This window comes from Dryobates pubescens, chromosome 1, assembly GCF_014839835.1.
Source record: "Dryobates pubescens isolate bDryPub1 chromosome 1, bDryPub1.pri, whole genome shotgun sequence".
NCBI lineage: Eukaryota > Metazoa > Chordata > Aves > Piciformes > Picidae > Dryobates > Dryobates pubescens.
The window spans coordinates 28,133,245-28,146,065 of record NC_071612.1 but is presented as its reverse complement, the minus strand read 5'-3'; the positions used below and the strand labels follow the sequence as shown (position 1 = coordinate 28,146,065).

The window sequence follows — 12,821 nt, the reverse complement described above, 5'->3', positions numbered from 1 at the left end:
CAGGTAGTTGTAGAGGGCAATGAGGTCACCCCCTAGCCTCCTCTTCTCCAGGCTAAACAATCCCAGCTCCCTCAGCCTTTCTACATAGAGCTTGTGCTCAAGGCCTCTCCCCAGCCTTGTTGCCCTTCTCTGGACACCTTCAAGTGTCTCAATGTCCTTCTTAAACTGAGTGGCCCAGAACTGGACACAGGACTCAAGGTGTGGCCTAACCCATGCTGAGTCCAGGGGCAAAATGACTTCCCTTCTCCTGCTGGTCACATTATTACTGCTGCAGGCCAGGATGCCATTGGCCTTCTTGGCCACCTGGGCACACTGCTGGCTCATGTTTAGGCAGCTGTCAATCAGCACCCCCAGGTCCCTCTGTGTTTGGGAGCTCTCCAGCCACTCTGACCCCAGCCTGTAGCTGTGCATGGGGTTGCCGTGGCCAAAGTGCAGCACCTGGAACTTGGACTTGTTAAATGCCATCCTGTTGGACTCTGCCCATCTGTCCAGTCGGTCGAGGTCCCTCTGCAGAGCCTTTCAACCCTCTAACTGACCAACATCTGCTCCCGCCTTGGTGTCATCTTGGGGGGCAATCACTGCACACCGGCAGGATGGCCAAGGGATCAAGTCCAGCCAACACAGATTCTGGAAGGGCAGATCCTGCCTCACCAACCTGATCTCCTTCTATGCCCAGGTGACTGCCTGGTGGATGTGGGGAAGGCTGTGGATGTAGTCTGCCTGGACTTCAGCAAGGCCTTTGACACTGTCCCCCACAGCAAACTCCTGGCCAAGCTGTCAGCCCCTGGCTTGGACAGCAGCACTCTTGAGCTGAGTTAGGAACTGGCTGGAGGCTGATCCCAGAGAGTGGTGGTGAGTGGTGCCACATCCAGCTGGCAGCCAGGCACCACTGTTGTCCCCCAAGGATCAGTGCTGGGCCACATCCTCTTTAACATCTTCATTGATGATCTGGAGGAGGGGATTGAGTCAGTCATCAGCAAATTTGCAGATGACACCAAGCTGGGGGCAGGAATTGATCTGCTGGAGGGTAGAGAGGCTCTGCAGAGGGACCTCGACAGGCTGGACAGATGGGCAGAGTCCAAGGGCATGAGATTGAACACATCCAAGTGCCGGGTTCTGCACATTGGCCACAACAACCCCATGCAGAGCTACAGGCTGGGGTCAGAGTGGCTGGAGAGCGGCCAGGCAGAGAGGGACCTGGAGGTACTGGTTGATGGTAGGCTGAACATGAGCCTGCAGTGTGCCCACATGGCCAAGAAGGCAAATGGCATCCTGGCCTGCATCAGGAAGAGTGTGGCCAGCAGGAGCAGGGAACTCATTTTGCCCCTGTACACTGCACTGGTTAGGCTGCACCTTAAGTCCTGTGTCCTATTCTGGGCCACTCAGTTTAGGAAAGATGTTGAGATGCTGGAAGGTGTCCAGAGAAGGGCAACAAAGCTGAGGAGGGGTCTGGAGCACAGCCCTGTGAGGAGAGGCTGAGGGAGCTGGGGTTGCTTATCCTGGAGAAGAGGAGACTCAGGGGTGACCTTCTTGCTCTCTACAACTCCCTGAAGGGAGGTTGTAGACAGGTGGGGGCTGGTGTCTTTTCCCAGGCAAGCAGCACCAGAACAAGAGGACACAGTCTCAAGCTGTGCCAGTGGAGGTTTAGGCTGGATTTTAGGACAAAATTCTTCATTGAGAGAGTGATTGCCCATTGGAATGGGCTGCCTGGGGAGGTGGTGGAGTCACCATCATTGGAGGTGTTCAGGAGGAGACTTGATAGGGTGCTTGGTGCCATGGTTTAGTTGATTAGGTGGTGTTGGATGATAGGTTGGACATGATGATCTTGAAGGTCTCTTCCAACCTGGTCTGTTCTGTTCTGTTCTATTCTGTTCTATTCTATTCCATTCCATTCCATTCCATTCCATTCCATTCCATTCCATTCCATTCCATTCCATTCCATTCTATTCATCTGCATTTGGCCTGTGCAGATTCCAGAAGTATATCAACATAAATGTCAGAATTCTGGGAAACCACAGTCCCTCTCCCCTTAAAGAAATCTAAATCAGATTAAACTAGCAGACAGATTTCCCTATATATAGTGTGGGTTTCAGTGTTTTGGTTTTTTTTTTTTTAAGATAATGATAAATCTGGTTAAATATTTGAAGAACAGCAGGTGCCAGGACAGGTTAGGGAATGCCCTGCTGGGGAGCAGCTCCATGGAGAAAGACCTTGGAGTGCTGGTGGGCAGCAAGTTCTGCATGGGACAGCGATGTGCCCTTGTGGCCAAGAGACCCAATGGGATCCTGTGATGTATCAGGAAAAGTTTGGCCAGCAGGGCTAGGGAGGTTCTTCTCCCGCTGTACTCTTGGCTGCTGAGACCACACCTGCAATCCTGTGTCCAGTTTGCATTCCACAGTTCAAGAGGGACAGAGACCTGCTGGAGAGAGCCCAAGGGAGAGCCAGGAAGATGCTTAGGGGACTTCAGAATCTCCCCTATGAAGAGAGACTGAGAGCCCTGGGGCTGTTTAGTCTGGCTGAGGGGGAATCTCATCAATGTGTATAAAGAGGGGTGGGTGTCAAGTGGAGGGGGCCAAGCTCTTCTCAGTTGTGAGCACTAATAAGACAAGAAACAACAGGTTCAAGCTTGAACATATATTTCACCTCAACATATGGAGCAGGCTGCCCAGAGAGGCTGTGGAGTCTCCTTCTTTGGAGACTTTCTAAACTCTCCTGGATGTGTTCCTTTGCAGACTCCCCTGGGTGATGCTGCTCTGGCAGGGGGGTTGGACTGGATGATCTCTGGAGGCCCCTTCCAACCTCTAATGTACTGTGGTACTGTGATACCTCAGTGGATCAAGTCTTCAGCAGTGTGGTCTGATCTCACACCTGGCCCTGCTGTGAACAAGAGGTCAGCCTAGAGACTGCCAGAGGTCCCTTCCTATCTGAATGCTCCTATGGTTCTGTGAACCCATGATCTTTGTTTGTTATACAAATCACAGTATCACCAAGGTTGGAAGAGACTCCAAAGATCATCAAGTCTAACCCGTCACCACAGACCTCATGACCAGACCACGGCACCAAGTGCCACATCCAGTCCTCTCTTGAACACCTGCAGGGATGGTGACTCCACCACCTCCCTGGGTGGAGATTTATTTATTTATTTATTTATTTATTTATTTATTTATTTATTTATTTATTTAATATACACATATATATATATATATTTTAAAAATTATTTATTTATCTCCTTTATATATATATATCTCATATATATCTATATTTATCTCCTCTGGGTGATATGATTGGTCTTCTGAATGATGTAAGCAATGTGAATTGATATCTAAAAGCATATAATGACATGGTGTGGAAGAAATATTTTTTTTTCCTGTTTGAAAGACTGAAGCCATGAAGATCAGTGTGTAGGTCCTGAATTTAGTATGTATAAAGCTATATTGCTGTGGTACATTTTCAGTTTGCTTTAGACAATCTGCCAAGCTTGGCTGAAGACAGGTAATAATAACAAAATGTAAGCACTCAGAGTATAAGTATAGAGAGCACCCTCAGAGGGTTTTTTGTTATTGCCTGGGGGTTTTGTTACTGCGTGGGGTTTGGGTTCAGCATCTTCCTCTGAATTCCACTAGGGGGCTACGGAGCCCTCTCACGGTTTTTTTGACAATGATACAGTACATTCTGTAAATGAACGTCACTCATCTTCCAAAAAACTAAGTTCTAGTTCAAAGCAAAATTATAAACCCCAACTAAAATATTTTTTTTTTTTTGGTCACTGCCTAACTTCCTTTGCTCTGAGATGTGTGAATCTCAGCTTAAATAAAAATTCACTAGGGACTGACCATAAACAAATCAAATTGGGAAGTCTCTTTTACTTGTTGATTGGAATGGAAAACCTGAACAGCCTCTGAAAAGTGTATTTTATATGCAATAGTTTGTGATGGTTAAATATGTTGAAGGGTATGTTTCTGTACCTGAGTAGCAGCTGACTTGTTGACACTGAAGTATCAGGTGGGATGAGTCCCACAATTTGTTTAATGTGTGTTTTTCAGGAGTCAGGGTCCTGACATTTTTTCCTGCCTCTTGCAAAACACACATTCTGCTTTTGTCATTCATTTCCTTTTTTTTTTTTCTTGTGTAGGTACAGTGCTGAAGCCTTGGACTGTGGACAGCCAAGCTTTGAGGTTTGTTGTGACCAATTTTGTGTTCTGCTTCATGCTGCAAAAATTAATCCAGAATTTTCACTTGTTCAGCACTTTGATGTTTTTATTTAAAAAGCTGTCTTGTGGTGAATCAGATCAGCTCTTTTAGATGTTATCTCCCTTGCTGTGTTCAGAGCCTATCAAAATAATCAAACTTTCCCCCAGACAGTATTTAGACTTTTGAGAAGATATGCATTAATCTGTTTTGAGAATCATTGAGGAAAATGTATTTGAAAACCCAGGCAAACTTCTCTATAAAAAAGCCTTAATGCTTCATTTTTCCCTCTAGAACATAAATTTATTTCCCATCATTTAACTGAACCAGAATACATAGAATACATAGAATACACCAGGTTGGAAGAGACCTTCAAGATCATCGCGTCCAACCCATCAACCAATCCAACACCGCCCAAACAACTAACCCACGGCACCAAGAACCCCATCAAGTCTCCTCCTGAAAACCTCCAGTGATGGCGACTCCACCACCTCCCCAGGCAGCCCATTCCAATGTGCAATCACTCTTTCTGTATAGAACTTTTTCCTAACATCTAGCCTGAACCTCCCCTGGCGCAGCCTGAGACTGTGTCCTCTTGTTCTGGTACTGGCTGCCTGGGAGAAGAGACCAACATCCGTCTGTCTACAACCTCCCTTCAGGTAGTTGTAGAGAGTAATAAGGTCACCCCTCAGTCTCCTCTTCTCCAGGCTAAGCAACCCCAGCTCCCTCAGCCTCTCCTCATAGGGCTTGTGTTCCAAACCCCTCACCAACTTTGTTGCTCTTACAAAATTCATTAAGCTAGTTCTGGTCTAGTTTATGGTTGGTGCTTCTCAGAGGACCTTCAGTGGTAAAGCTCTTTAATCTGTTTACAGTGTTGCTTTGGGCAGCTTCTCATATTTAGCTTCATTAAATGCCTTGTCAATTGCTTTGTACCTGATTTGCCATTTAACTCATGCAAGAGCTTCATCTTTATACTGTCACTGATTGATTTCTTACGGGACTCTTGAACAAAAAGAATGTGAGGTCCATGGAATTCAAGGTGATTTTTTTTTCCCAGGCTTTTCCTCATGACCTGTGGTGTTATTTACCACAGTGTAATATAGAATAGATACTTTGAGACTTGGCGAAAAACTGTCTCTTACAACACTTTAACTGTCAACAGAGGTAATCTTTTGAAAAACATATAGGGCCACCTTGATGTTGTTTTTTTCCCCTTGCCTATTGCTGTCAGTTTTCTAAAATGTTAATTACATTCAGATTTGTAAGGATACACATTTTCTGTGCAGACTGCAGCAGATGTTTCCGGTGCACCTTAAATGAAATGCTGCAAAGGGCTGAATGTTTGCAGTGGCTGGGAGGTAAATCCTAGCACGGGTTACAGTTTGTTATGCTAATCCTAATCTGTGCAGAGGGGTGAAAAGACTTTAGTAGTGATGGAAAACAGTCTGTTCCTAGTCCTCACTCTCATAGTGGCAGATGAGCAAGAGCAAAGATAAGCATGAGCATTACTTCAGTAGTTAGGGTAAGGAGATGAATGGAAACTTTTACTACCATCATTAAAACATTTCAGAAGTAATCTGTACACAGCAGTGCTTTATGTGAATCTGATCACATTAAAACTAAATAACCAGACTCTAAGGAGGTTAAGAAAAGAAGTTGCTTATCTTTTTTCCCCTTTATATGTACTCTGTGAGTGTCTCAAACACAGCCTGAGTGTAGACTTTTTTTTCTTCCTATCCTTGTTTCTTACACTACTGAAAACAGTCTGTCATGATTCTGCCCAGCCATCATCACTGAAAGGTGGTCTCAGAAAACCAGAACTTTGGATTTTATTACTTTCTGAATTTTTGTCTGTTTTTTTCAGCAGTTATTATCATCTACAGTACAGAATTGCATGGACATGTGTTTACCACAGCCTACAGGATCTCTCTGGGAGGCAGTGCAAGATGGTTAAACCATCTCCTGCAATAAATTCTTCCCATCTCAGGACTGGAACCACTTGAAAAGTGACCACCACATTGGGGCAAACAGCCCCTCTGATTCATTCGCTGCAAGGTACATCAGCAGTGGAAAAGTATTCCTCAGTGCACGATAAAACCCTAAAAGTCTGTGAATGACATGGACCTTGTGTTCCTCTTGCCCTATGCCTTTACCTAATCTTCATGAGATAGTGTGGCTAATTTACAGCCTGAATGAATATCTCACGTATTCAGGAGATGTCTTGAAGAGTAATTGATAAAATTGGGTTCAGAGTGGAAAGATGAATGTGTCAGTCTCAAGGTTCTGCCTCAGACTTGCTCTGTAGCACCACTGTTATTTGAGCTTCTTTATACAGTGAAATACTGCATTTGTCTTTCTCCTCAGGCTAAACAAGGTACATCTTACATGAACTCAATTGGAAAGAACACATCAGCAGTTTTATTCTTTGACACCAAGTTGCTGCTCACATTTAATGCCACCCAACTTTGAAAAAAACTCTCTGCTGCTGAAGCACAGCTCTAGTTTTCCAGCATTTATTTATTAATGAATATGGATAACATGAAAATTTGAAGATAGGTAATAATAATAATAAATAATCATTCACAGAGACATGAACCCTACATTTCAGAGCTTAAGTCAAATTCATTACTGGGAGTGAAGACGGGAATTTTCCTTCAGCTCAGTCCTTTTTGGATCTGGATATGCTTCCTAGGAAGTTTCCTTACCTTTCTGAAAGCTTTGGTGCAGGCCCTTCCAGAAGCAGGGATACCTTACCAGAGAAACCACTCTCCTGAAATGATTTGAGAACAAGTAGCTACAGAATCTGTGCATTATGTCCTCCTGTACCCATTCTTAAAATTGTTCCACTTGGCTGCGAAAGAACAGGATTTAATTGCATGTTCATTCTACTGATGAATAAAGAATGGTTTCATGTTTTTAGAGATAAGGATATGCCAAACATTTAGCACTTAATATATCACATCTAATACCACATCAATAAGCTTTGCCTTATTAACAGCAGAACCTTGAATCTGGAGCCTTTAGCCCTATAGACTGTACTTCTCATGAGTTGACTGCATGTTGCAGTATGTCTCTGCCCCAAGAAGTTCTGCTAGAACCTGAAAAAACAACCTGAGAGGAGTTCTTTAAATAAAATTGTGGTCTTTGGTAAAGATTATTCTGTTTCAGTAGGGAAAAAAGCCCTATTCATTTCTTCTTATAGTTCTAACAGGGTGTTTCTTTCAAGATTAAATGGCAACATGTCAGTGCTCTGATGACACTTGTGGATCTTGTCCACCCTGACCACCCTGACCCTGCCCACAGGCTCAGGACCCCCACTGAAGTTCACCCCGAAGCTGCATTGTACTTGTGCTGATCCAGACCTCCAAGCTGACATCCTGGCCTGACTTTGACCTTGCCCTGTGACTGGGGACTTGCCCAGTGGTCACTAGGCTGTGTCTTGTGCTGGTCACCATCACCAGGCCTGATCCTGACTCACTAATGCTTTGTCCACTTGATCTTGGCCCTGCAGCACCAGCACCACTCTGCCTGGAGATCTGGGCTCTGGGGTGATGCTAGCTGCCACATCTAGGTGTGTCCTGCTTGCCACACTTGGTGGTGGTCAGAAATATTCTTCAGCAGCAGACTTTGAAAATCCATGGAATCTTTTCAAATCATGTTCTTCTGACATTTTAACAGGAAATTTCACAATACCAGAATGAAGCAGTGGAACTTCTTTCAAATCTAGTATTCATTTGATGTATCTGTATAATACTGTCCTCAGATAACCTAGGGTAGAGATAGCAAGGGATAGCTGTGTCATAAAACACAACCTCCTTCAGAAAGGGGTATTTATACCATGGGCACATATTGTACTTTGTGGGTGACCTGACAGCAATGGAGACTCTCCAACAAAGTATATATATTGCTATTTTTAAAATTGTGGTAAAACCTAAATGCTTGTTCTTTTCCATTTTCATTCCTCTTGTCTCTCTCTGACCTCTCTGATTTTCTCACTGTTGTTTCTTCTATATGGAGCCTCTTAACACCAGCATCTCTGCCCATATGTTAGCACAATGGGTTGCCATAAAGGATTAGAGAGTCCTGCAGTTCCTGCAAGGTCACTCAACAATTCAGTTTGGAATACAGTTTTTAACAAAAGATTTGTTTCAATTCCAACACCCCAAACCAAATTATGCTTCCATAATCCCTTACAAGTAGAGCATTTTACAGCTGCGAAATCTGCTGTTGACTCATTCATGCTGTGCTCAGGCATTAAATGAGTAAAGCTGGAAGAAAGCTGTATGTCCTTGCTGGAAGTTTTACATCATCTCTTTCACTTTATTTACAACAAGGATGCTATCTTAGAATAGAATAAACCAGGTTGGAAGAGACCTTCAAGATCATCGTGTCCAACCTATCATCCAACACCACCTAATCAACTAAACCATGGCACCAAGCACCCCATCCAGTCTCTTCCTAAACACCTCCAATGATGGTGACTCCACCACCTCCCTGGGCAGCACATTCCAATGGGCAATCACTCTCTCTATGAAGAATTTTGTCCTAAAATCCAGCCTAAACCTCCCCTGGCACAGCTTGAGACTGTGTCCTCTTGTTCTGGTACTGCTTGCCTGGGAGAAGAGACCAACCTCCGCCTGTCTACAACCTCCCTTCAGGGAGTTGTAGAGAGCCTCCTCTTCTCCAGGCTAAGCAACCCCAGCTCCCTCAGCCTCTCCTCACAGGGTTTGTGTTCCAAATCCCTCACCAACTTTGTTGCCCTTCTCTGGACTCGCTCCAGCAAGTCAACCTCCTTCCTAAACTGAGGGGCCCAGAACTGGACACAGTACTCGAGGTGTGGCCTAACCAGTGCAGTGTACAGGGGCAGAATGACCTCCCTGCTCCTGCTGGCCACACTGTTCCTGATGCAGGCCAGGATGCCATTGGCCCTCTTGCCTGCCTGGGCACACTGCAGGCTCATGTTCAGCCTGCCATCGACCTGCACCTCCAGGTCCCTCTCTACCTGGCTGCTCTCCAGCCACTCTGACCCCAGCCTGTAGCACTGCATGGGGTTGCTGTGGCCAATGTGCAGAACCCGGCACTTGGATGTGTTTCAATATCGTGCCCTTGGACTCTGCCCATCTGTCCAGCCTGTAGAGGTCCCTCTGCAGAGCCTCTCCTACCCTCCAGCAGATCAACTCCTGCCCCCAGCTTGGTGTCGTCTTTGTTTTGTTTTGTTTTGTTTTGTTTTGTTTTGTTTTGTTAGAAAGCAGACACTAGAAATGGATAACACCTGTGCATACTAGGTAAAAATGCTTGTGTTCTTATGCATAGTTATTCAGCAGCACTTCTCCAGGTGTTTCATGGCAGTGATCACTAACAATTGAGCATTTTTTACCTGGCACTTTTTCATGACTTTACTGACAATATTTGAGTCAAAAGTAACTTTGTTGTTCTTCCAGGTCTGATTCACAGAGAAAGGATGATAGAACAGTGAAGGCAGCCCAAGTCAGTGGCAAACCGGAAGAAAATCTCAAGACTAGCTGATTGTAAAAACACTTCTATGTGGTAGGAAGACAAGGCTTGTAACACGAGGATCTTAGCGTGGAAAGGATGGAGCCACACCTAGGACTGCAGACATCTGCCAGAGGAAGGCTATGGTGCCCAGCAGTAGAGGAAAGAGGGTAGGGATTTGGCGTTCTGTTTTCTGCTGTGGTTTCATGCTGCTACACATTGCAGTAACTGGTACACAATCCTAGCTTTATCATTTTCTTGCTCAATGAATGCTAAAACATAAAAATTATCAATAAATTTTAAAAAACCAAACCACAGCAAAAAGCCCTTGATGCATCTTACACAGCAGGCTGCTCCTCCTCATGAAATAAGGTGCTAGCCCATACAAGATCTACTCATCTTGCCTTTGTGCAGTTGCAACCACATCCCATTATGATAAATACAACATGACACCCTCTTCACCAGAGACTCATTTTTTGCTTCCTCTTGTGTCAAAAGTAGAAAAACTGCCTGAAAATTCACGGAATTTTCTGATGATTGGTTTCACCAGAATACTCTTCTTGCAAAAAGCTGAGAAAGCTACAAAGACTCTAAGGTTAGCATATGTTAAGGGCTGTTTGATTTGAGATGCGGTTATCAGCTCTCACTCGTAAAGAGAACCCATTTAACTCACATTAACTTGAACGGTCTGCCAAAGAGGGCAGCAAGGGTTTGTTACAGATGATGTCTACAACTGAAGAGGCACACTAGGAAACCTGTCTGGGAAACACATGTCCTTACTGCATTGGAGGCAAAGGGCTCCTTTGTTTTGAGTCCTTCTGCATTATTTCACTTATGTGATCCAAGATACGCCCAGGTCAATGGGAGTCTTTTCTCTGAATTGAAGGAGTACTAGCTCTCAGACACACAGAGACAGATAATTGCAGGAGAATTTCTGAGGGCTGATTTCTTCTCTTTTGTGTGAATTTAAGTGGAAGAGGTTTTCGTGCTCTTCAATTCTAACATATGGGCAAGTACTATCAAAAGCAGAAATCATATACTGAAACCCACTCACCATAAATCCTAAGGGAATAAAACAATCACGTCTTCTTCCATTTTCCACCAGTATCAGAATATATATCATATATATTTAGTGAACCTTGCAACAGTCAGTATTAACATCCTCATTGATAACTGAAGACACTGGGGAACAATGAAACTGAGTGAGTGTTGCAGAGCTGTAGAACTAGACACCACTATTTGATATACTCTGTTATGCATAGCTGTGATGTAGTAAGTTCCACAGTTCTGCATGCACATTCACCTGCAATGCCTCTTCTCTATGTTTTAGCACAGAGCAAGGTGTTTCAAATTGCCAGGCACTTAATTGCTTGTATTTTCATTTTACTGGAGGAGCTTGCAAACACAGTCAGTCATGTAGCCATTTTTTGTTAAATAGACTTCAAATGACAAAGTGAATTTACGATTCCTTTTCCCCACAAGAAAAGACATTTAAAAAAAAAAAAAAACAGCTGAAGTGTACTGTGCATAAACCAGGGAAGCACCTATTATAGTCCTGTCCTGCCCATATATTTGGCAATGACATTGCTGTTGGTTTTGAGTTAACTAAACCAAGGAATAAACCACTGCAGTATTTCACTCTGTTACAGATGTGTGGGTTTGACAGTAAATACTGCTCCTTTGGTTTCTTGCTTGGTTTAGATGGTCTTCCTTAAGCCCAGAAAACTATCTTACTGAAATTACTTGGACTTTTGCCAATTTGGAACCATTTCTAAGCAGTACCTAGGAGACAAGAAAAAATAAGTAGCTTTCCTTACTTTCCCCTGGTAGTTTCAAAGCCGGATGCTTTGGAGCTGGCATCCTTCTGGGCGCTGTGGGATGACTGCTTGAGAAGTCTGTTCACTGTAGCTGTATCCTGGCTTGTAGTGAGCTCTTGCTGAAGGGGGACCTCTCTAGCATTGCTCTGTCCCCTTTTGATGCTAGATGAGCTCCCCATCTTATCTTTGTCAAAGTCACTGTCACTGTGTCTATTTGACTGGCTTGCAGTAGAGGTTGTAGGATTGGAGGTTTTCTTCACCGCTTTCATTCCCAGAGACTTCCCTGAAGATGGAAAAGGAGGTGAGGCACTCACTTCAGCAGCTTGGATCTCAGAAGGGGGTGACCCCAAAACTGTGGTTGGAGATGGAGTCACATCTGAGTGACTTGTTCGGGTTTCACCACCCTGGCCTGTGTTCCCAAGCTTCCCTATAATATTAAATCCAGTACTTTCATTCTTTAAGTGCAATAGGAGTAGCAGGAAGATTACCTCCTTCATTCTGATGATTTGTGAATGCTACAAGCTCTCTCACATTTATTTACCAAGCAAGAGACCCTGTAGCTTCTCCCTCCTCCTGACTGTTGCTCATACAATGTGCCTACTCAGAGGATGCCCTGACAGGCTTTATTTTTGCAGAAAGGAAACAGGTTTTGGTGTTTCAAAACTGACTGAGGAAGCCTGGTTTCCTGTTTCTGTGGATTCCTCTGCAACCTGTGACCCCTTGGAGAGTGGGAGCCTGGCAACCTTTGGGAGAGAAAAAGAGGTTTCTGCAGGAGACAGAAAAAAGATAAAGATTAATAGCACAGTAGAAATGTGGAAAAATATGGACTGTGAAGTAATCCTGTGGGATGAAACCTGAAATTATGAGGTAATTTTCCTTTCACATGAATCCATACAGAAAACAGAAGTGACTTGTCACATGCCTTTTGGATGGTTTGTACTAGTGACCCTTGCCTTGAAAAGAGAATTGGCTACATATACAAAGCTGAACGTTTGCAGTGTCTTCTCTTTTTGTTTAAGTACACTGCTACCAAAAGTGGGGAGGTCATAAGGAAGAGGTTCACACTGTGCCCATCATTATACCACAAGCCTTTGAATAAATCACTTACCTGCAGGCCACTGGCTGGTTGTGCCACATCCTGTTCATGTAGTTCATTTAACGATGTGCATGAACTATTCCCTTAGCATTGCCCATATGTGTCTGGTATAATTTAAAACTCTCTAAAGTTTGAGAAAAACATACATGGGCTTGGCAGAGATGGCAGATGATCTATGAGAGAGCTTGCCCTTCTGCAGCAAGGTACTTGAGGTGATCTCAAACGGT

At 44.2% G+C, this 12,821-nt stretch overlaps 1 protein-coding gene across 1 annotated transcript in view; it reads right to left on the bottom strand.

Annotated features, from left to right (window-relative positions):
- The window catches only part of MMRN1 (multimerin 1), a 48,862-nt gene extending 36,867 nt beyond the window's left edge, over positions 1-11,995 (bottom strand). The window contains exon 1 of the mRNA XM_009905656.2: positions 11,499-11,995. Coding sequence (XP_009903958.2) covers positions 11,499-11,995 — 497 coding nt within the window. The remainder of the gene's footprint in view (positions 1-11,498) is intronic.
- Positions 11,996-12,821: the final 826 nt, after the last annotated feature.